General features: G+C 43.9%; 1 protein-coding gene across 2 annotated transcripts in view; it reads right to left on the bottom strand.

Moving 5' to 3' along the window:
* MTUS2 (microtubule associated scaffold protein 2) overlaps window positions 1–20,761 on the bottom strand; it is a 226,106-nt gene that overhangs the window by 142,237 nt on the left and 63,108 nt on the right. The window contains exon 4 of one of the 2 annotated variants that reach the window (XM_066619698.1): window positions 2,661–2,673. The exons of the other annotated variant lie outside the window; for it this stretch is intronic. Coding sequence (XP_066475795.1) covers window positions 2,661–2,673 — 13 coding nt within the window. The remainder of the gene's footprint in view (window positions 1–2,660; window positions 2,674–20,761) is intronic. 2 annotated transcript variants of the gene reach the window in all.

Below are 20,761 nucleotides of genomic sequence, written 5' to 3'. Positions count from 1 at the left end.
TTCTTTTGTTCTCATATACTTGATACTCACTTTGACTTTTTTATTTCTTGCTTTGACATTCTTCTCTCTTACTAGAACATCATACTCTGCACTCATGCACTCTGCTAATAAATTAGCATTTAATTATTTTCAAATGTAGTTGTCTTGTGCTTGTTGGGATAAATAGCTGTGTAAATACACCCAATTAGTGTACTGTATGAAATACTTGGGGACCTCCTCTGTGTGCAAAAAAACTAAATCTATGAAAAAAACCGATGGCTGTGATCCAGAAGTTCCTTACCATGCTACAGGTTGTAGAAAGAGCCAGATACTAAAATATGCTACTTTCAGGCTGAACCCACACATATGAGCTAGTTAAGACAGGTAGGTGGCACCCAATTACAGTAACATTCTCTAAATCCTAATTGCACGTGTTCTCCCTTTATTTCCTGGCATTCATCTGGCTTTTTCTGTTTTGTGACTGACAGCCCAATCCTATCTGAAAAACTCCACCAGCAGAACATACATTCTGCTACCAGGTGGAACTGCTTGATCTGGTGTGGGTTGTGCAACAACATTGCACTTGTTGGCCAGTATAACAAGGCTGCCAGCACTATTGCTGGCAGCTGCAGCAGAAAGGTCAATGTCCGCCAGTGCCAGGCAAGATGATGGTGGGAGGGACTGGGAAGGGAGGGGGAGGAACCGAGGTGTTTCTGGGCAGAGAGGGAGGCAGAAGAGAGATGAGAGGGGCCACAATTTTGTGAAGCCATATCTGAATCCTCTTCCATCTCTCTCCCTTACTCTCCTCTCCAAAATATCTGGTGCTAAACTGAGGAAACCCACATTCAGAAAAGAGAAAGTGGAGACTTTCTCCAGGATAAAGGAATTAAATTCCGTTCCCCTGAGGAAACCTCTGCAGCTGCCCCCTCCCACCATAAGTTGCATCAGGGAGGCACACACTACATATGCATTGATGGGCTGGTGGAAGATAAGACTAAGGCCTCAGATTGCAATTCTATACACATATTGGGAATGATTTCTAAGTAGAAATTCCTAGGATTCTGTTGAAAGTATTCAAAACAATATTTTCTCTTTGACATTCACAGCTGATCTTTCTCCTCTTCTTTTGCCAAAACCATGTCCTTCTCGCATTTTTCTCCTATAAGCTCGACAGCAGGTGTTTTGTCCCACCTTAAATTTCTGAATGGAACATTTTGTATTACTACTTCCATCCTAAACATATTATGTTTTCTGAACTAAATCAACTGGTTTTGATGGAATTAACTTTCAAGTACGGTAAACATATTTAGGACTTCAGCCCTATTTTAATTTTCTGTTTATGATTTAGTAATGAGGAAGTGGAAGCTACATGCCTGGCATGGTGTTTGCTCCCCCCCCCCCCCCGGCAATCCTCATGAAGAGTAGGATGTGTGGCTTCTTTTTTGCTTTATATTCAATACTTAATTAGTATAAGTGCTTAAAATTATTATTAATAATAATCATCATAATATACTACTACACTTGTCAAGCTAATTCTTAAAATAATGGAGTCTTCATCAGAATTTAAAGACACCTTGAATATTTTAAACATAGTTCCCCCCTGTGTGTGTGTGTGTGTGTGTGTGTGTGTGTGTGTGATTTGTTTAAATGTGAATTAAACACAAGAGTACTATATGAAAAACAAAGAGGAAGATCAAGGAAGAGTCTTTCCCTGTGATAGTTTTTGTAAAACCTGACCTCACTGACATATGGATACAACCATAGGTAAAAAGGAGACACCGTTGTTTAGCCAAAATATTTGGGGGTGAGGAAGAAATTCTATTTTAATTGGATTTATCCAAACAATGTTTCTGAACACTTGAAAAAGGATCAAAATAAGTTAAGGATCTCCAACAAAAAGGTAACAGATACTGAAAGGCTTGGTGTGTTTCTGTAATGCCTCTTCTTAAGGATTTTGTTTCAAACATAAGCCAGAGCAAAAAAAAAAAAAAAGTCACTAGGAGGGAAACTAATGGCCAGTAAATGGTGGAACTAGAAGTGGAGTTAATGTGGCTGCTGACAGCATGATCTGATAGTAGCTTAAGTATGAGAGACCTGAAAGTTAAGGTCAGCCACACTGCATCTGAGTGTGACTTAAAAGGGGAACCAATTGAAGGGATTCTCCAAGAAGGGTGACAAGGTCAGAAAAGCAATCCAGGACAATAATCTTCGCAGCAAAAATTATCCCTGGCTTTGACACGCACAAGCACAACTCCACAATCAGGATCTTTAAGCCACAATTCAGTGTCTGGGCATTAAAATGAAATGTGTTTGCTGTGAAAAGCTCATCCAGCTTTTGCAATCAGTTCCATCATAGTTACAGCTAAAATATATTGCTACTTATCTATAATATTTTCCAGGGACGAAGAGCCAAACTAGACCTGACGAAAAATCATGCAAGTCTGAAATGTTAAAAATATAAATAGTGGTTTCTAAGACTGGGATAGAAGACAGTGGGTCAGAATCCTAGGCATGCTTACTTGAGAGTAAGCCCAAAGGAGTAACTGGAACTTACTTCTGAGTAAACATCATGAGATTGGTGTTTTTTTTTGGGGGGGGGGGAAAGGTTTTTATGAACATTCACCGAGACAAAAACTAATCTTTTGCCCCAATTTTATAAAAATCTTTTTTTTAAAAAAAACATTTTTCTCCTTTCTGAGCATTTAATCATTACAGTTTGATCTCATAAATATTTATCTGAAAGTAAATCCCATTAAATTCACTGGTGCTCACTCCCAAATAAATACGTATAGGAATGCGCTCATAACATCACACATAATTAAAGATTTGTGTAACTACTGTATTTTTTTTTAATGTTCCCATTACAAGAACATGTTATTAATTCTATTCCAAACAAAAATAAACGGAGAGGATGGAAATGCAATCTCAATGACTCAACAGGTATTTTGAAGAGAAAATTGTGTTGGGGGAGGCAGCTTCCATTATGAGAGAACATTCGTAGAAATGGAACCTTTTCTGAAACAATCTTTGCTGTCAGGCATGGGTATAATAAATTAAAACCATATCATTTTGATTCACCTCAAACCTTCCAGAAATCTTATGCATGGTGGCAACCATTTATTCACAAGAGTATTATCATTGACAGTGATCCTAAAATGTTCTCATTCACAACCACTTATGCAAACCTGAGAGGTAGATGGATTGGCACAAGTCCCTTCCACCACCCCATTGTTGTTGCAAAAGTGCCGTAAAGCACTTTCACACTGACATACGGGGAGTTAGGCCAGCGCACGGACATGTACCAGCCTGCCGATGCAGACCCCTATGGGGACAGGTGAGTTGCATCAGCCAAGCTCCGCCAGTGCAGACGTCTGGGGGTGTGGGGAGGAGGCAGAAAGGAAGCGTTGCAGGGTGGGCGGAAGGCAGGTGGTGGCTAGAACTGTGGGACGGGTGGGGAGTGGGATCCAGGGCCAGGATCTGGCACTTATGTCAGATCCTGACCCTGTTCCTGGGCAGCCCAGTGCAGTCCCAGCCTGTTTGGATTTGCACCACATTGTCAGGTGGCATAGATTTGAATCGCCCCATTTGGGCTACTGTGGCTCTCCCTGGGGTAAAGGAAAAGTTTCCCCTTGCTTCAGGATGACCCCATAAGAACATAAGAACAGCCCCACTGGATCAGGCCATAGGCCCATCTAGTCCAGCTTCCTGTATCTCACAGCGGCCCACCAAATGCCCCAGGGAGCACACCAGATAACAAGAGACCTCATCCTGGTGCCCTCCCCTGCATCTGGTATTCTGACATAACCCATTTCTAAAATCAGGAGGTTGCGCATACACATCATGGCTTGTACCCCATAATGGATTTTTCCTCCAGAAACTTGTCCAATCCCCTTTTAAAGGCGTCTAGGCTAGACGCCAGCACCACATCCTGTGGCAAGGAGTTCCACAGACCGACCACACGCTGAGTAAAGAAATATTTTCTTTTGTCTGTCCTAACCTGCCAACACTCAATTTTAGTGGATGTCCCCTGGTTCTGGTATTATGTGAGAGTGTAAAGAGCATCTCCCTATCCACTCTGTCCATTCCCTGCATAATTTTGTATGTCTCAATCATGTCCCCCCTCAAGCGTCTCTTTTCTAGGCTGAAGAGGCCCAAACGCTGTAGCCTTTCCTCATAAGGAAAGTGCCCCAGCCCCGTAATCATCTTAGTCGCTCTCTTTTGCACCTTTTCCATTTCCACTATGTCTTTTTTGAGATGCGGCGACCAGAACTGGACACAATACTCCAGGTGTGGCCTTACCATAGATTTGTACAACGGCATTATAATACTAGCCGTTTTGTTCTCAATACCTTTCCTAATGATCCCAAGCATAGAATTGGCCTTCTTCACTGCCGCCGCACATTGGGTCGACACTTTCATTGACCTGTCCACCACCACCCCAAGATCTCTCTCCTGATCTGTCACAGACAGCTCAGAACCCATCAGCCTGTATGTGAACTTTTGATTCTTTGCCCCAATGTGCATGACCTTACACTTACTGACACTGAAGCGCATCTGCCATTTTGTTGCCCATTCTGCCAGTGTGGAGAGAACCTTCTGGAGCTCCTCACAATCATTTCTGGTCTTCACCACTCGGAAACGTTTGGTGTCGTCTGCAAACTTTGCAACCTCACTGTTCACCCCTGTCTCCAGGTCATTTATGAAGAGGTTGAAAAGCACCGGTCCCAGGACAGATCCTTGGGGCACACCACTTTTCACCTCTCTCCATTGTGAAAATTGCCCATTGACACCCATTCTCTGTTTCCTGGTCTTCAACTAGTTCTCAATCCATGAGAGGACCTGTCCTCTAATTCCCTGACTGTGTTTTTTCAGTAGCCTTCGGTGAAGGACCGTGTCGAATGCCTTCTGAAAGTCCAGATATACAATGTCTACGGGTTCTCCCGCATCCACATGCCTGTTGACCTTTTCAAAGAATTCTATAATGTTCGTGAGGCAAGACTTACCCTTACAGAAGCCATGCTGACTCTCCCTCAGCAACGCCTGTTCGTCTATGTGTTTTGAGATCCTATCTTTGATGAGGCATTCCACCATCTTACCCGGTATGGATGTTAGGCTGACCGGCCTATAATTTCCCAGGTCCCCCCTCTTTCCCTTTTTAAAAATAGGCGTGACATTTGCTATCCTCCAATCTTCTGGCACCATGGCCGTTTTGAGGGACAAGTTGCATAACTTAGTCAAAAGATCTGCAACTTCATTCTTCAATTCCTTAATAATCCTTGGGTGGATGCCATCAGGGCCCGGTGACTTATTGATCTTTAATTTATCAATGAGGTCTGAAACATCTTCTCTTTTAACCTCTATCTGACTTAACTCCTCGGTCAGGAGGGGCCGTTCGGGCAGCGGTATCTGCCCGAGGTCTTCTGCCGTGAAGACAGATGCAAAGAACTCATTTAATTTCTCTGCCATCTCTAAGTCTCCTTTTATCTCCCCTTTCCCTCCCTCACCATCCAGAGGGCCAACCGCTTCTCTGGCGGGTTTCCTGCTTCTAACATATTTGAAGAAGCTTTTATTATTCCCCTTAATGTTGCCGGCCATGCGTTCCTCATAGTCTCGCTTGGCCTCCCCTATCACCTTCTTACATTTCTTTTGCCACAGTTTATGTTCCTTTTTATTCTCCTCATTAGGGCAAGACTTCCATTTACGGAAGGAAGCTTCCTTGCCCTTCACAGCCTCTCTAGCTTGGCTGCCATGCGGGCACCCTCCTGGATTTAGTGGAACCCTTCTTTTTTTGCGGTATACACCTCTGCTGGGCCTCTATTACTGTTGTTTTAAGCAGCCTCCATGCACTCTGGAGAGATTGGACTCTTTTAACCCTCCCTTTCAACCTCCTTCTAACCAGCCTCCTCATTTGAGGGAAGTCTGCCCGTCGGAAGTCAAGGGTTTTTGTTAGAGATTTGCCTGGTATTCTTCCCCCAACGTCACGTCAAAACGGATTGCAGCATGATCACTGTTCCCCAATGGCTCAGTAACGTTTACATCTCTAACCAGGTCCTGCGTACCGCACAATATTAAATCCTGAGTCACCTGTCCTCTGGTGGGCTCCGTGACTAGCTGATCTAAGCCACAGTCATTTAGCACATCAAGAAATCCGGTTTCCTTATCGTGACCAGAACACAAATTGACCCAGTCAATATGAGGATAATTGAAGTCCCCCATGATTACAACCCTGTCCCTCCTTGTCACCTCCCTGATCTGTTTCCTCATTTCAAGGTCCCCATCCGATTTCTGGTCTGGAGGACGATAGCACGCCCCCAGTACTACATCGCTGCACAAGCCTGGTAATTTAACCCACAGAGATTCTACAGTGGAGTCAGACCCACCTTCAATCTCTACTTTGCTGGATTCTATCCCTTCCTTAACATAAACGGCCACCCCACCTCCAACACGCCCCTGCCTGTCCCTCCTGTAGAGTTTATAGCCCGGGATTGCGGTATCCCACTGATTCTCCGCATTCCACCAGGTTTCCGTTATGCCCACTATGTCAATATTTTCCCTTGTCACCAGACATTCCAGTTCTCCCACCTTTGCTCGTAGACTTCGGGCATTCGCATAAAAGCATTTATACATGGAATGCCCCAGGATGCGCTGCTTATTCGCTCCTTTGTCCCACATCCTCTCATTGTACCAAACCGTCTATCACATCCCATCACCCTACCTTTCCCAATTTCTTCTCCTACTCTGCCTTTGTCTTGTTGTTCTCTAACCTCCCCATCCTCATCCCATAGGGATGAGGAGTCCCGAACCGGATGCCCCTCGGCTCCTGTCGGCCCAGAATTTGCCCTGAATACAGAGCAGGCCTGCTGGCCTACCTGTTCCAGTGCAAGATAGGATTGGGCCCTTAGTCATATAAGAGTTCACATTTATCAGTCCAGGATGTTCAATCTGGTTTTAAAGACCAGATCAAAGCTGTATTGATGAAGGAAGAAATCATTGCAATGGACTAGGGTCCCAGTGAACTCACAGTTACCAGTCATGTCATGCAGGGCTGGCCCATCCATGAGGCTAAATGAAGCAGTTGCCTAAGGCAGCGGATAGTAGGGGGCGCACATCTTTGCCAGCCAACCAGCCACCATTGCTCCTCCTTCTCCTTCCACTTCCTGGATTGGAAAAGAAAGTGGGCAACAGAGAGGTAGAAGAAATGTGGAGAGGAAGAGAGTGCTGAGTTAGAACACTGAAGAATGGGAGGAGTAGAGGATGGCACATCATTGGGTAAGGAAGGCAACACTTGACATGCCACTTAAGACATCAGGAGGTATTGTGTTGGCCCTGCCATCACGTTACTTCGTCTCTTTGTCAAGCTGCCATCAATTCCTATCAAGAGCAGCTGCACTGGTTTTTCTGCCTCCCTGAGGCAGGAGCCACCCAGGACAGGGAGGATTGCCACCTTTCAATGGCCAGGAAGGGGAGCACAGTAATGGCATGAATGATCTGCCCTGCCTAATTTCATCACTGCTAAGAGAGGAACACTGACACAATCCGCTCCCTCCCTGTAGCAAAAGAGTGAGGCAGGAAGGCACAATGGGGCAAGAAGGCTTCCTTAGGCCATTCTCCAACCCCAGCTGTCCCAAGTTTGAGGGTTTGTTAAAGATATACAGTTGGGGTTACAAATGTGTGGACTAGAGAGACAAGAGCTTTAACAAGCCTAGGCATCAAATACTCCTAAGTAGCATACTAAATCTAGGGCATTATGCCCATATCCACAATACAAGGGGAAGGGCCCAATCCTATCCAACTTTCCAGAGCTGATGCAACCGCAATGCAGCAGCAATGCAGTAAGGGGACAAATGCTCCCTTACTTTGAGGAGGCCTCCATGACTGCCTCCCCCCACTGCAGGATGCAATGCATGCCCCATCAGTACAGCTGGACTGGCACTGGAAAACAGCAGCTTCAGGATGGATTTTCAAGTGGAAAAACTGCAGGCATGCAAAGAGTTAACCCCCCCCAGCCCATGCCACAGTTTCATCTTATATGATTCCCCACTCTGCAGTTGCTATTTTAATTTAGATATGCATAGCACAGATGATGCTGTGCCACCCTAAAATGTTTTAAGGATACACCTAAAATGTCAAAGATAACTATGGAAAGTATGTGTATCATGCAGGCAGCCTTGATGGAACACAGCTTCTTGTTGAGTGTACACTGGATGGCAGGTTTCCTAATCTTTTCAGCTGAGTTCATAGCTGCAGCAAGGTTGGAACCAGGAACTTCCTGGCTCACAGCCTATATCAGTACTTTAAAGTACTAGCTCCAGTTTAAGTGATAAGCAAACTCCTAAACCAGCATTTCTCAAACTGTGGGGTGGGACCCACTCAGTGGGTCATGAGTCAATTTCAAGTGGGTTGTGTAGTACCTAGCTCAGCTGCCATTTAAAATAAAGAGCTGAAAATACAGGGTACAGAGCTGCTGGACAAGGCAGGCTACTGGTGGGAGAAAAGCATGGTCCTTGCTGTTCCCTGAATAGGTGGAAAGGTGGGATGCTGGAAAGGAAGGCTGTGTGATTGGAGAAGGATCCGTGTTCCGCTTTGACTTCTGAGCTGGAATGTTTGCATTCCGAGCTATGCAAAATAATAGCACAAGTGTGCTGTGTATTGGGACTTTGGCTAATTGTGGCTTAGGTTTGAAGTGTAAATTGATGCTATCGCTTCCAGCCATTACATCCCTTCCAGGTCAATGACATCACTTCCGGTGGATCCCTACAGATTGTTATTCTAAAAAGTGGGTTCCAGTGCTAAAACCTTTGTCCTAAATGATGCAAATTAGCTCATCTTAAAACAAAACACATGAATGTACTTGTCAGAAAACTATTCCGATGAACTTTTCTACCTTGAGCTGTCAGGTCTTAAAATTCACTCTATTTTCTTTTATTTCCTATGTAAAATATTTAAAGGTCCATAATTCAGCATGGAAAATCATGGTTCACGCTAATGAACAGACAGCACAAGTTTGATGCGATTCCATTTTTGATAGCTCACTGGTTTTTTTCTTAACACTGCTGTTTAAAGCGTGTGAAGGATTTCTCAAGGGTAATTCAGTAAATAGAAACTTGCAAACCAGCAACAGCCTCCCCCCTTCTCTGTTGTCAGAAAATTGGTTTCCGGTAATCTCCGGAGGTAAGGAGTACGACTTAGAAGCACACAGCCAAACAGCCAGCCCAAAGAGCTGCCATGTTATGCAAACTAAATGATGTATGACTATCATTACATGATTTGCAGAATCCACTGAAACATAGAATCAGTGAAGCACATCTTCTAAAAATGCAAAGCAGAATGCTGATTTCAGGAAAAAGGGAAAGATGAAGATGGATGCTCACTGCTCAGTAAACCCAAAGATGAAAGCAGATTAAACTAGAAGCAACCAGAACATGTGAACCCCATTGCCTTCCACTCTAGCAGGAGCAGCAAGAACCTGCTCCAGTAATAAACAGAAATGCACTTACAATGAAGAGACATAAATGAAGAAGAAAAATAGCATCAACATTCAGGGGAGGTAAAAGTTATCCACAGAGATGCAATAGTTATATTGTACCCAAGACGAGACAAGAACAGAGTTTCAATGGATGAAACTCTGGCCACGACTTTATTACCCAATTAAGGCTGCAATCCTAAACACATTTTCCTGGGAATAAGCCCCACTGAACATAATGAGACTTGTGTTTGAGTAGACATGTTAGGATTGCGCTGGAAGAGAGATCTACAACATGTACCTTGACAAACAGTGCAATCCTATACTTGTCTACACAGAGGTAAATCCTATAAGAGTAGACCTGCCCTATCCTAACCTCATCCCTGCTTTAGAATACATATAAGCAACAATATCAATCTCCAGGTTATACCCTGGTATCTCTAAATACATACGTCCCCTCCCCCATATTTGTGAGTCCCATACCCATGGTTTCACTTATCCCTGGCTCGCAAATTCCCTCCCTCGCAATCATGACAGGTTTCAGGAATCTGAAATTCAGGGACCTATCCCCATGAATACCAGAGGACACCTGCAGTCTATGTTCTTCCTACACTGACTGGAAATGCCAAGGGATATTGGGGAGAGGGGAATGAGGAAGCAGTAGTAAAAACAAGTTACTGGTGGTTATCAACCACACTACCAGAAATAACGAGAAAACAATTGCATTCAGGATGGGCAATCCCCTTGGCTCTCTGCACAAGATGCAGAATCTCTTTCTCCTTTACAATTGGCTCTTCCTGGACGAGACTAAGGAGTCGGGATTGACAGCAGCAACACAGCTGTCCAAGTGATAACAACAAGAACTGACCACACAATACGTCATCCTGCTTTTGGCATCCCAGTGTATGATGGATGTGTTTTTTATTTTCAAATAAATTTTGAACACTGAACATCGCTCCATGTTTTCTGAAAACAGGAGGCTGCACATTACAGAGGCCAAGGCACAAGAATCTTTTTACCTGCCTCACATATGCAATCAGAATTTCAAGGGCACTGCTAAGACAAAATGTCTGTATACTGGAAGTTAAATGTAGTGAATATGATCTTAAGGCAATGATAGATATTTCGGGTTAAAAACTTGCTAGCTTGCTGTGCTCCTGCAGCTGTCTAGTTCCAGGATTCCCTCCCCTTCCCGTGGTACCTCTGTTTCCAAAACAGTCAAGACAAAGTTCCATTTGGACATCAAAATGCTAACCTCAGTCCCTCCAGGCAGCTCTCCTCAGAATATAGCAGCTATGTTTTACTCTCCCGGTGAGCCTTGTGCTCTGTGCCCCAGGTTCTCTTAAGAAGAATTTGTGATTCCTTGAACTATGAAAGGCTTATGATGCTCAGAATAACTGATCATCTCATTTCAATAGCTCTTATTAAAGCACACAAAGCTGAAGCATCCAATTTCTAGTAAAATAATCAAAAATGTTTCTTTAAAAAAATAAACTGCATGGTAACTTTTATGAAAGGTTGCAGTAAGAAAGAAGCAAGCAGAGTTGCTTATATGTGTCACCTCTGTGCAGAACAGCTAAGGAACATATGAAGGCCAGGGTGGGTCAAGCCATCAAGGAAATCACAGAATAATATTTTTTTTTAAGTACAGGTTGCTACCCATACATGCTGCCTTGCTAAAGTCTGACTGTGGAATGGCTCCTTAATGCAAATGGCCCTTGTGTAGGAGGTAACTACCGTCAGTTCTCTTTATATGCAAATCCACTATCCACAAATTCACTTATCTGCAAGGGGCTGAATTGTCACCTACCTCTCATTACCTTCCACTCTGTTCTCTTATCTGCAAATACTTTGTGCATGCCACATCAGATTTGCATTGATATTGGCCCATGAAGAATCATTAGGCACATTTGTGTCCACTTCCAAACTTGCCTCATTATCTTGGGCAACATTTTCTGGAGATGTTGATGAGTCCTCACTATCTCCCAGCCCATACACTTCAAATTAAGATTCCAGTTCATAAAGTTCATAGAATGCATGATGAAGAGGGTCTCCTGGAACCTAACCCAATTTTTCCCATAGGCTCAGGCTGCAATCCTAACCACACTTTTCTGAGAGTAAGCCCCTTTGAACAAAATAGGACTTACTTCTGAGTAGACCTGGCTAGGATTGTGCCCTCAGTGATTTGGTATCTGCTAATTCAATATTCACTAGGTTTTCCAGGAACCTAACCCTAGCGGATAACAAGAACTGACTGTATGTGATCAACCCTTCCCATGTGATCTTCCAAGTTCAAATATTACTGGGACAGTATGGAAAAAAGTAATGGGTGTGTGGGAAGCAATCCTACCTATCAGCAATCAGCCTGGAGAACTGACTCTCAAAGTCTGAATTACAGTTTTTCAGCCTGACTTAAAAAAAAAAAGTCTCCAACATACCTAATGGATGTCTGAATTGTCCTTGTTCACTTAAGGAAACACACAAGAGCATAACAAGGGTGAACCCGATTGTCCACAATCACCAGTACCTCACATTGCAGTACCCCATTATGTATGTGGAGATGAAAAGGACCCCATTATGTATGTGGAGATGACAAACTAACAGCCAAATCCTAACGGGCAGCCCAATCCTGAGCTGCCCGGGGGCGCCCCCGCTCGACGGCACCAGGAGGGCTGCCACTAAATCCAGCGCCTCCTGCGCTACCGTGGGAGGCACATTGGGAGTAGGGGACATTCGTCCCCTTCCCCCGGGTAAGGGAGGCAGCCCCGCAATGGGGCTACTCTCTTTAGCGGCGCCCAAAGGGCGCTGCTAAAGTAAAGGTGCTCGTGTAAGGCACGCAGCCTCCACAAATGCCTAGGATCCTGCGGAGCGGAGCTCCACAGATCCTCCTCCCACCCACCCCCAGGCATGCCTCTGGCACGCCACCCTCCCCGCGTCACACTGGCCTCCTCGCCCCCTCCCTGCATCACACTGGCCTCCTCCCCTGGAACGCCCCCGTCCTCCCCCCGTTTGCCGTTCCGCAGCCCGGCGGTTGCAGGCACCACTGAGCTGCAGAACACGGGCGCACGCTGGGCAGTGGCTCAGCACCAGCCAGAGCTGAGCCACCTCTGGCGGGAGCCTGGTGGTAAGCCCTGCAAATGTGCCTTATGGCACATTTGCAACTGTGGTCCGCACCGCGGAGGCGCGGTGCAGGCCATAGGACTGGGCCCTAAAGGAAGAAGAGCTCAAGTTTTTGAATGACTGAGATGGAAGTAGCTGTAGAGCAACCTGGGCTGAGATTATTGGGGGGGGGGCTGTGTGCATTCCTACCAGGGTCGCTCCCTCCAGATGCCTGAGGCAGGATGCCAAATGCTGCCTCTCTTACCTGATGATGTGCCAACTACTCTCTAATGTTCTAGCTCAGCACTCCCATCCCCTCCACATTTCCTCTTCCCTAATCCAGGGAGTGAAGGGGAAATAGGCACCGCATCGAGTAGGCAGAGAGAGATGGACACTCCCCACCAATTTGCTGCCTCAGGCAACCACTTCAGTTGGTTTCTTGGATGAGCCGGCCCTGAGTCCTACACTGATGTGTACAGTTCACAGTAGATGCAGGACATAGAATCTCGCATACAAACTACACTTTCCACACCTCGCAATGACTGTCAAATGCATCCTCTATCCTAGCAGGTTCTTAAATCAGGGCTTCACAACTGCAATCATTTCAAAAATGATTTATGTTTAAAAGGATATATATTTTAAGAATATAGAGATTATGTGCTCTCCTCGTGAATTTCCAGAGTCCAGCACAGTCTTGTTTGTTATTCAGCAACATCTGCCTTTTAAAATTCCAACACATAATGGCCATTATATATTCCTCCTTGGAGCCTAATATATAGGGAAATGCAGCTCCCTGAAAGGATGTTTTTCTTTACCTGATATTCAATCTACACTTCCTTTTACATTTTATCCTGTGAAACCACTAAACACAGTTAATACCACCTGGCACCTCTCTAAATCATTCCTGCCTCATTGATATTTATAGCCTTCAAATGCTAGTAGACAGTCATTATGTTCTCTCCCCCCCCCTTGCATGGTTTTTATTTAGTCGAGCCAAAGATATTTAGTTCTTTTCATCTTTTCTGTACACTGCAAGTTAATCCTTCCAGCTCCTTAATCAGTTCTGAAGCTCTTCTCTGAATTCTTTCCAATTTGGTGGCATTTTACTAGTAATGAATTGCTCAGGGAGTGGAATAAGAGAGGCACATCCATTACCCTGGCTTTCCGGAGCCAGTTAGAAGACAGATGCAAGGTGACAAGTCCTTAGGTGGGATATCAGCAGGATTGTCCTCAGGATACACAGCGAAAGAGAACGTTTGCCAAAGCTCTCGGCTGAAGAATTCATGAGCGAAGAGGCATGTCACAATGGAGGATAAACACAAGCGTGGCTAGCACCAAAAAACAACAGCACGTGAGATTAAGGGTTGTAGTCAGCCAGCCAGGAGCTTTGCTGTCAAACTACATTCCGTAATGACTTTAATGAGTTCAGTTTTGGTTTGGCTTTAAATGTTCCTTTTGCAGGCCACCATAAAAGACTTGGTGGCTAAATAGAAATAAAGAGGCAGGAGAAATATTGCCCCCCCCCAAAAGCTGTATTGCCCTGTTTTAAATATCACTAAAAGCCAGGGACATGTGGTATGGGGGTGTTAGTCGAGGCAGAACCACCCCACCAGAGTCCTCCGAAAAGCGTGTACCCACTGCGGAAGCTGTGAGTGTGCAAACCCTCACAATGCAAGTGCTCCAGCTGCTGTTAAGAGTACATGGGTTTTGAGTGTTTGCACACTCACAGCTTTTATGGTGGTGCTTTTCAGAGGACTCCATTGGGGCAGTTCTGCCTCACCTACTGCCCCCTCACCACAAGTCCCTACTAGAAACCCATCAACTAGCAGTGGCGTCACAAAAATGAACATGTGAAAAAGATTGTATCAAATGGTTGTCATGAATATGTACAGTTTAGGCCTAGTAACATGTAAAGCCTGAACCAAGCTAAAACAGTAACACAGAAGCAGCTTGCAGTTCCTAGTTGCTAGGAATTTACAACTCAATGGAAGGTGATAATGTAGCACCTAGGCAGCCAGAAAGATGCCCATCAAGGATGGAATGCAGCTGTAGATCTGGGGGGGGGGGAGGGAAGAGCTGAGAGGGCTAGCATCCAGTCCCACTTTCATAGGACATGTCTTTTGGTCTTTGTCTCTTGGTGAGATAGGTGGTGGGTGCACATCCTGCCCCGCCAGGACCATGTGGCCTTATAGGTAACTGACCTGAAGATCTACAAAAGAAGCTGACCCAGGTGAGAGTTAGGAAATAATAGAGTTAGCCAGTTAGCTTTGTTGTTTTATGCTGCTATGTTTCCTAGAAGTTTTTATGCCTCTAGCATTTGCTGCCTTTTGTAACTTTTTGTAACCCTATGTACTTAATAAAGTAAAAATCCTTTTACCATGTTGGTTCATTGTCTGTTGGGGACAAAGGTTCAGAATCCTGCCTAGCCGTTCAGCAAGCTACCAAAAATCCTCATTGTGGACTAGTAACTTGAGGACTGAGACTTTAAGTAAAGAAAGTGCTCAGTGCCTACAAGGGATATAGTTAAGCCTAGAGGGTCTCAGTATCCCTGGACTGAGACACTGGCTCTTACAGGGTGGTGGCAGCACTACCGAACAGGGATCTTTGAGGGCTCTAGGGTTCAGAACCAACAACTCTGAGCACCCCAAAACCCTGGGAGAGTGACAAAGTATACGACAATGGTCCTTATACATCTGAGTTCCTAAGCATTACTTAGGGTGCTTGTAACTCCAAGATCAAGGCCACACTTCCATGACAGTCCCAGCAGATATTCTCGGTGAACCTCAAGGACACCAGAACGTGCTTTGGCTAGTGAGTCAAGTTTGAACTGACTGTAGCCCGACAATTTATATGATAACATTTCTGATCTGCAGCAAAGTGACACAGGAGGGCAGAGTTCTTTCTTTGAAGAAATCCAGGGAATCAGAAAGATGATGCCTTGCCACAGAAAGCAGGTTTTGACCTCTGTCATCTTATATTCACTACAAAGCAGATAATGTCAAGCAAAGTTTCTGTGGATCAATAATAGTAACTCAGGGTTCATACTTAGTCTTTAATGGAATAGTGAAACCTTTCCCTTTCATCTGTAAATTCAGAATCCTCTGGTAGTTAAAGAAATAAGCAAATATTATGAGTGAAGTCCGCATTTCACAGAAATCAAATTTTCACTGATTTTCACAGGGACTGGGTGCAGTTCCTGTTTCAATTTTGTCACAATTTTATACTGCCCTTACTCCAGGGAACTCAGGGTGGTGCACATGGTACCTTCCTTCCTTTTGAACTCAAAACAGCCCTGAGAGATAGTGATTGGCCCTAGTCACCCAGGAAGCCTCATTGGCTGAGCCAGGCTTTGAACTGGATCTTCTAGATCTAGAACTGAATCTTCCAGAACAAGTACTCTATCCTGGCTGGCTAAAACATATTTTAACATGCACACAACAATGTAAGCGGTTTCCAGGTGTTCCATCATCCAGGTACTTGGTCTGCTTAGCTTCAGAAATGGAATGACATTAAGGGCATCCAGAGCATTCTCTCAGATGATTTATAGTGTAGATTTATAGTGCATTATACTATCAAGCAGAGAGTGTTGAACATAAAGGAACGTTAATTGCCAGCCTTCAGCAGGATCAAGCTCTAGGTCATCAGTCTTTGAGATGCGAAGCAAGGAAAGTTCTGAGGAAGGCAGAGACAAGTGCATACTCAAAGTCAAGCAGAAGAAGATCCAAGGCAGAAATCAGGAAAAATAGAGAATAAGAATGGGCAGAATCAGTGGCATCGCTTAGGGGGTGTGGGCCGCACTGGGTGATGTACATAGGCTGGGGGGAGGTGACACCACCACTAGCCAACATTTTTAAAATCTTGGGATTTTTGAATATTACCATCATGTTATATATTGTTCAATGCATAATTTCATGAGGAATGCAATGAAACAAAGTGCATTGAAATATCTCTATTCTATCAAATGTTATAGCCAAAAAACCAGCGAGACGGGGCAATGGTGCATCACCACGCCCACTGCCCGGGGCGTTGCCCCGTCCACTGCATGGGAGGAGGTCCATCATGGGGGTGACGCACCGGCCTCCCACACTGGGTGTCAGACAACCCTAGTGACGCCACTGAGCAGCATCCTTATTCTGAAGATGTGCTGCTCAGGCTAAGGAGAACAAAGCCTGAGATCTGAGCTTTATAGACTTGTGAGACTGACCCTTGTGGTCAGCTGTCTGGATGCGTAGGTAGGTTACCAGATGCCATTCATACAGCCCATAGTTCAGCTTGCCAGATTTGCAAGTGATGGCACAGTAAGTAAGGTGTTAGACCCTGACTGCTGGGATCTCCAATTCAGAACCCCTACCTTGCCACTTTTACAATAATTCTCCATGCATCTAATGATCCGCATTATATAATTGTTATTCATGCGATATACACAAAAATTGAATTTCACACCATGCTACTGACAGAGGAGAGGAAGTCTGTAGAGTGGAGACTGCTCAAAGCCTAAAGATGAAACAAAATTGCCCACGTTTTGACACATTTTCAAAGTTTGCAGACTGAATTTTGATGTCAAAATGGGACACTTCAATTAGCAAAATTGAAATGAAAATTAAACTGTTTGGTTTTTCGCTACTTTAAAAGGGATACTTCCTAATGGATAAAGTGAATAGATACAGCCATTTGGTGCATGATATATGTCTATTGCAATTACGTTGTTAGATATTTATTTATAATATTCATATTTGGTCTTCTGTCACAAGTGCACTTTACAAATAAATAATAAAACCCAACAAAATTCATAATCAAAATCAAACACCATTAAACGAGGTATCTTTTAAAGTGGTACCTTCTTATAAGGGGCAGCTGTCCCTCTTCATCCAGCATGGCATTTTTTCCAGGGCTGTTGCTGGTATACCTTCTGTATTTTTTTAAAAAGATTGAGAGCCCTTTGGGGACAGGGAATCATTTGATTTATTTTACTATACAAACTGCTTTGCAAATTACTCTTGTTGAAAAGTAGTATATAAATATTCTTAATAATAAAATGCAAGCTAACGGTTGAAAACACAACAGACACAGCAGCTATACACCAATAAAGGTTCGTAAATACTACTAAAAGGACAAGATAACAGTCCACCTGCCATCTAAGAAACAACAGTGATGACCTTGGACAGACATGCTAAGAAAGAGTTCCAGAATTTGGGGGCAATCACCAAGAAGGTCCTCTTTCTCTTATGGTGTTGCGGGGAGGTTTGGGGGTGGAGTGTAGGAGTCTCCAGCAGAGCAAAATCAAATGGCAGCACAACAGAAACTCGAGGCTGATGTCCAAGGCAAACTCTCAGAAGGCAAAGAGGCACTTGACACGAGAGTTAGGTTCCATCACCAAGATATATTATATACAAAGATATTTACAGCAACACTGGTCAGTCATACAGCAACACACATTACGGCATCCTGATTCCTATTCCTTAACACTCACCACCCTACACGCTCACCCTCACTCACCGAGGAGTGTTTGTCTTTGGCCTTGGTATATGCACAAGGCACACCCACAATCAGCTGCACAGAGTCAGCAATCAGGAACAGCTGCTCCCTGTTACTTGCAACAAACTGACTGTTCACCACAGCGTTTGTTACATTCCCTCCTGTGCACAGGACCTGAGTGATTTCCTGGGTTCAGACCTCAACATATGGGCACTGTTCTCCCAGCTATTCAGAATTCATATATGCATATCAACTACTCTCAAATGTTAGCTTCTATATTTATTTATTAAAAACATTTGTATTGTCATTCCCCTCCTGTAAGTAGTATGTGAACTACTGTGAAATATTGATCATTGCATGTCTGATATCCTCAAATGTTGGCTACTAATTTGCATAGAAACGAAGAAAATTAGAAAGAGGAAGGAAAACTTGCTCCCATTCCAGCAGAAAAACATAATAATTACAAAGAAGAGTATCATTTTAATTAGTCATTTTAATGATCATTTTGCAATGATACAATTGCAATGATACACAGTATCATTGATACAATGATACATTGCAATGATACAATGAAGAGTATCATTTTAATTAGATCATTTTAATGATCATTTTAAGTATCATTTTAATCCCCAGGGCCGGGGACTGGACACCCCTGCTCTAGTACAACGGTATACAAACTGTGGGTTGTGACACACAATTTTTGATGATTTGCAAAATCTTGCAATTTTTGATGATTTGCAAAACTGTAAGGGCAGATTAGGCTATGTATATCAAGGGTTAAATAGACTGCTAGTTGGGGCACTGCTTCCCAATCATCATTATTGCCACACCCCTAGTCATCTATAAATCAGGCAGCCCCATTGACTATCATTATTAAAAGCATATACAAGCGCCCTCCATGGATTAGGTACCTGCAGATTTCATAACCCGCTTGGGGTTCTCCAAAATCTACAGATTCCAACATTCACAGATTTCAGTATCTGCGGGGGTTCCAGGAACAGAAATCTCCTGTTTGGCAGATAAAGAGGGCCAAACAGTATTCATTGAAATGAATGGGAATCCACCTGAAATTGGCTCGTGACCCACCTAGTGGGTGATCCTAACTCACAGTTCAAGAAACACTGGTCTAGTGTATAAAAAGAATATTCTTTATCAGAGTTTCTTACATAAAGACTTAGGTGGGATACAATATCCCCAGACTGTACAACACAATATTCCCAGACTATCCCCAGACTATCCCATAACACATTAAAAAGCCTTAGAGATTTTCAGGATCACTATGACCACAAACAAAGTATACATAAATCACACAATGCAAAGGTTATACTCTGGGTTGTTTTTTTTTAAACAGCAACATGAAGAGCTAGATAACCAACACAACAGACTAAAGCAGGGTTGTCGAACATTAGGCCTGCTGACATGATGCAACCCATGGAATCTCTTTATCTGACCCACATGGTTAATTTGGCTCTCTCATCATCACTATCAGCTGCTAAGCTGCAAAGTGACACATTGGCAGAAGTGGCACTGCTGAAAGGGCAGTACTGGAAGAGCCCAATCATGCTGAGGTGTCACTGATGAAAGGGCAACCCATGTGACATTGGGCTCTCCCAGTGCTGCCCTTTCAGCAGCACCGCTTCTGTCAAGGTGCTGAGAGGGAGAGATAGAAGGAGGCCTCAGAAGGGAAGGGGCAGTATGGGGGAAGAGGAAGACTAAGAAGGATGAGAAAGGGAGAAGCTGTGGGTGCAATAGGAGAACTCAATTATAATGTGTGCCACTCTTTCAGCAGTGTGTGCTGAATGTGTGCTGCTCTTTCTGCCAAGGCGTTACTTTGCACAGAACCTGCCAGCTGCTGAGCTACGGAGAGATGTCTCTGCAGAAGTGGCACTGCTAAAAGGGCAGACCGCATGATAATTGGGTTCTCTCATATCTTGAAAAACTGATTGTGTTTGTTGCATTCTGTCATTTCTAGCTAATGAGTTCCTAAGTGAGAAAAAGTCATTTTTGTTCATCACCTGCTTAACAACATCACTTCCTGCTTCATGACATTACTTCCAGCCCTCAGCAGGCACCAGGAATGCTACTTGGCCCCCTGAATGAAATTATTTTTACACCCCTGAACTACAGTCAAAGAGGATAATTAAGAAAGTTCAACAAATGATTAAATAAATCTGCATGTGGGCCCTGAAGGACAACCAAGCAAACTTCACAAGCCAGACAGAAGAAAGCAAACAGCCAAATGAAAAAAAAGTTACAAAAGCATGTAATTTACTTGAATTTGCATAAAGCTATTGAGTAGGTCACACACAAGGGAGTATTAATGAAAACAAGTAATTTTACACTGAAATGGAGAGGCCTCTTGTGGATTAAAAACTGAGAAGAGAAACACCAGGGGGGATTAAATGGTCTTTTGCCATGATGAAAAGAAGTGAATGTGTGGGTACTCCGAACACTAGCGTTGGCCAATCAATTCAGCAATAATCTGAAATATAAAATTGGAAAGAAGGCCAAAATATGCTGATGACACAAAAATAATTTAGGTCAGAAAAAGATAGGGAGGACTGAGGAATTTCAGAAGGCTCTCATCAAACACGGTGGTTGTGCAATAAGATGGCAGAGATAAATTTTAATGAAGGCAAGGCACAATGCAAATGCTTACCAGGAGAAATAGTTTCAGTTCCAGCTGTTCAAAGAGACTGATTAGCCAGCACATCTCAGCAGAAGTGACAGGAACGTCTGTTACTC

Source organism: Tiliqua scincoides, chromosome 3 (assembly GCF_035046505.1).
Source record: "Tiliqua scincoides isolate rTilSci1 chromosome 3, rTilSci1.hap2, whole genome shotgun sequence".
Lineage (NCBI taxonomy): Eukaryota > Metazoa > Chordata > Lepidosauria > Squamata > Scincidae > Tiliqua > Tiliqua scincoides.
This window is presented reverse-complemented; position numbering and strand designations above follow the sequence as displayed.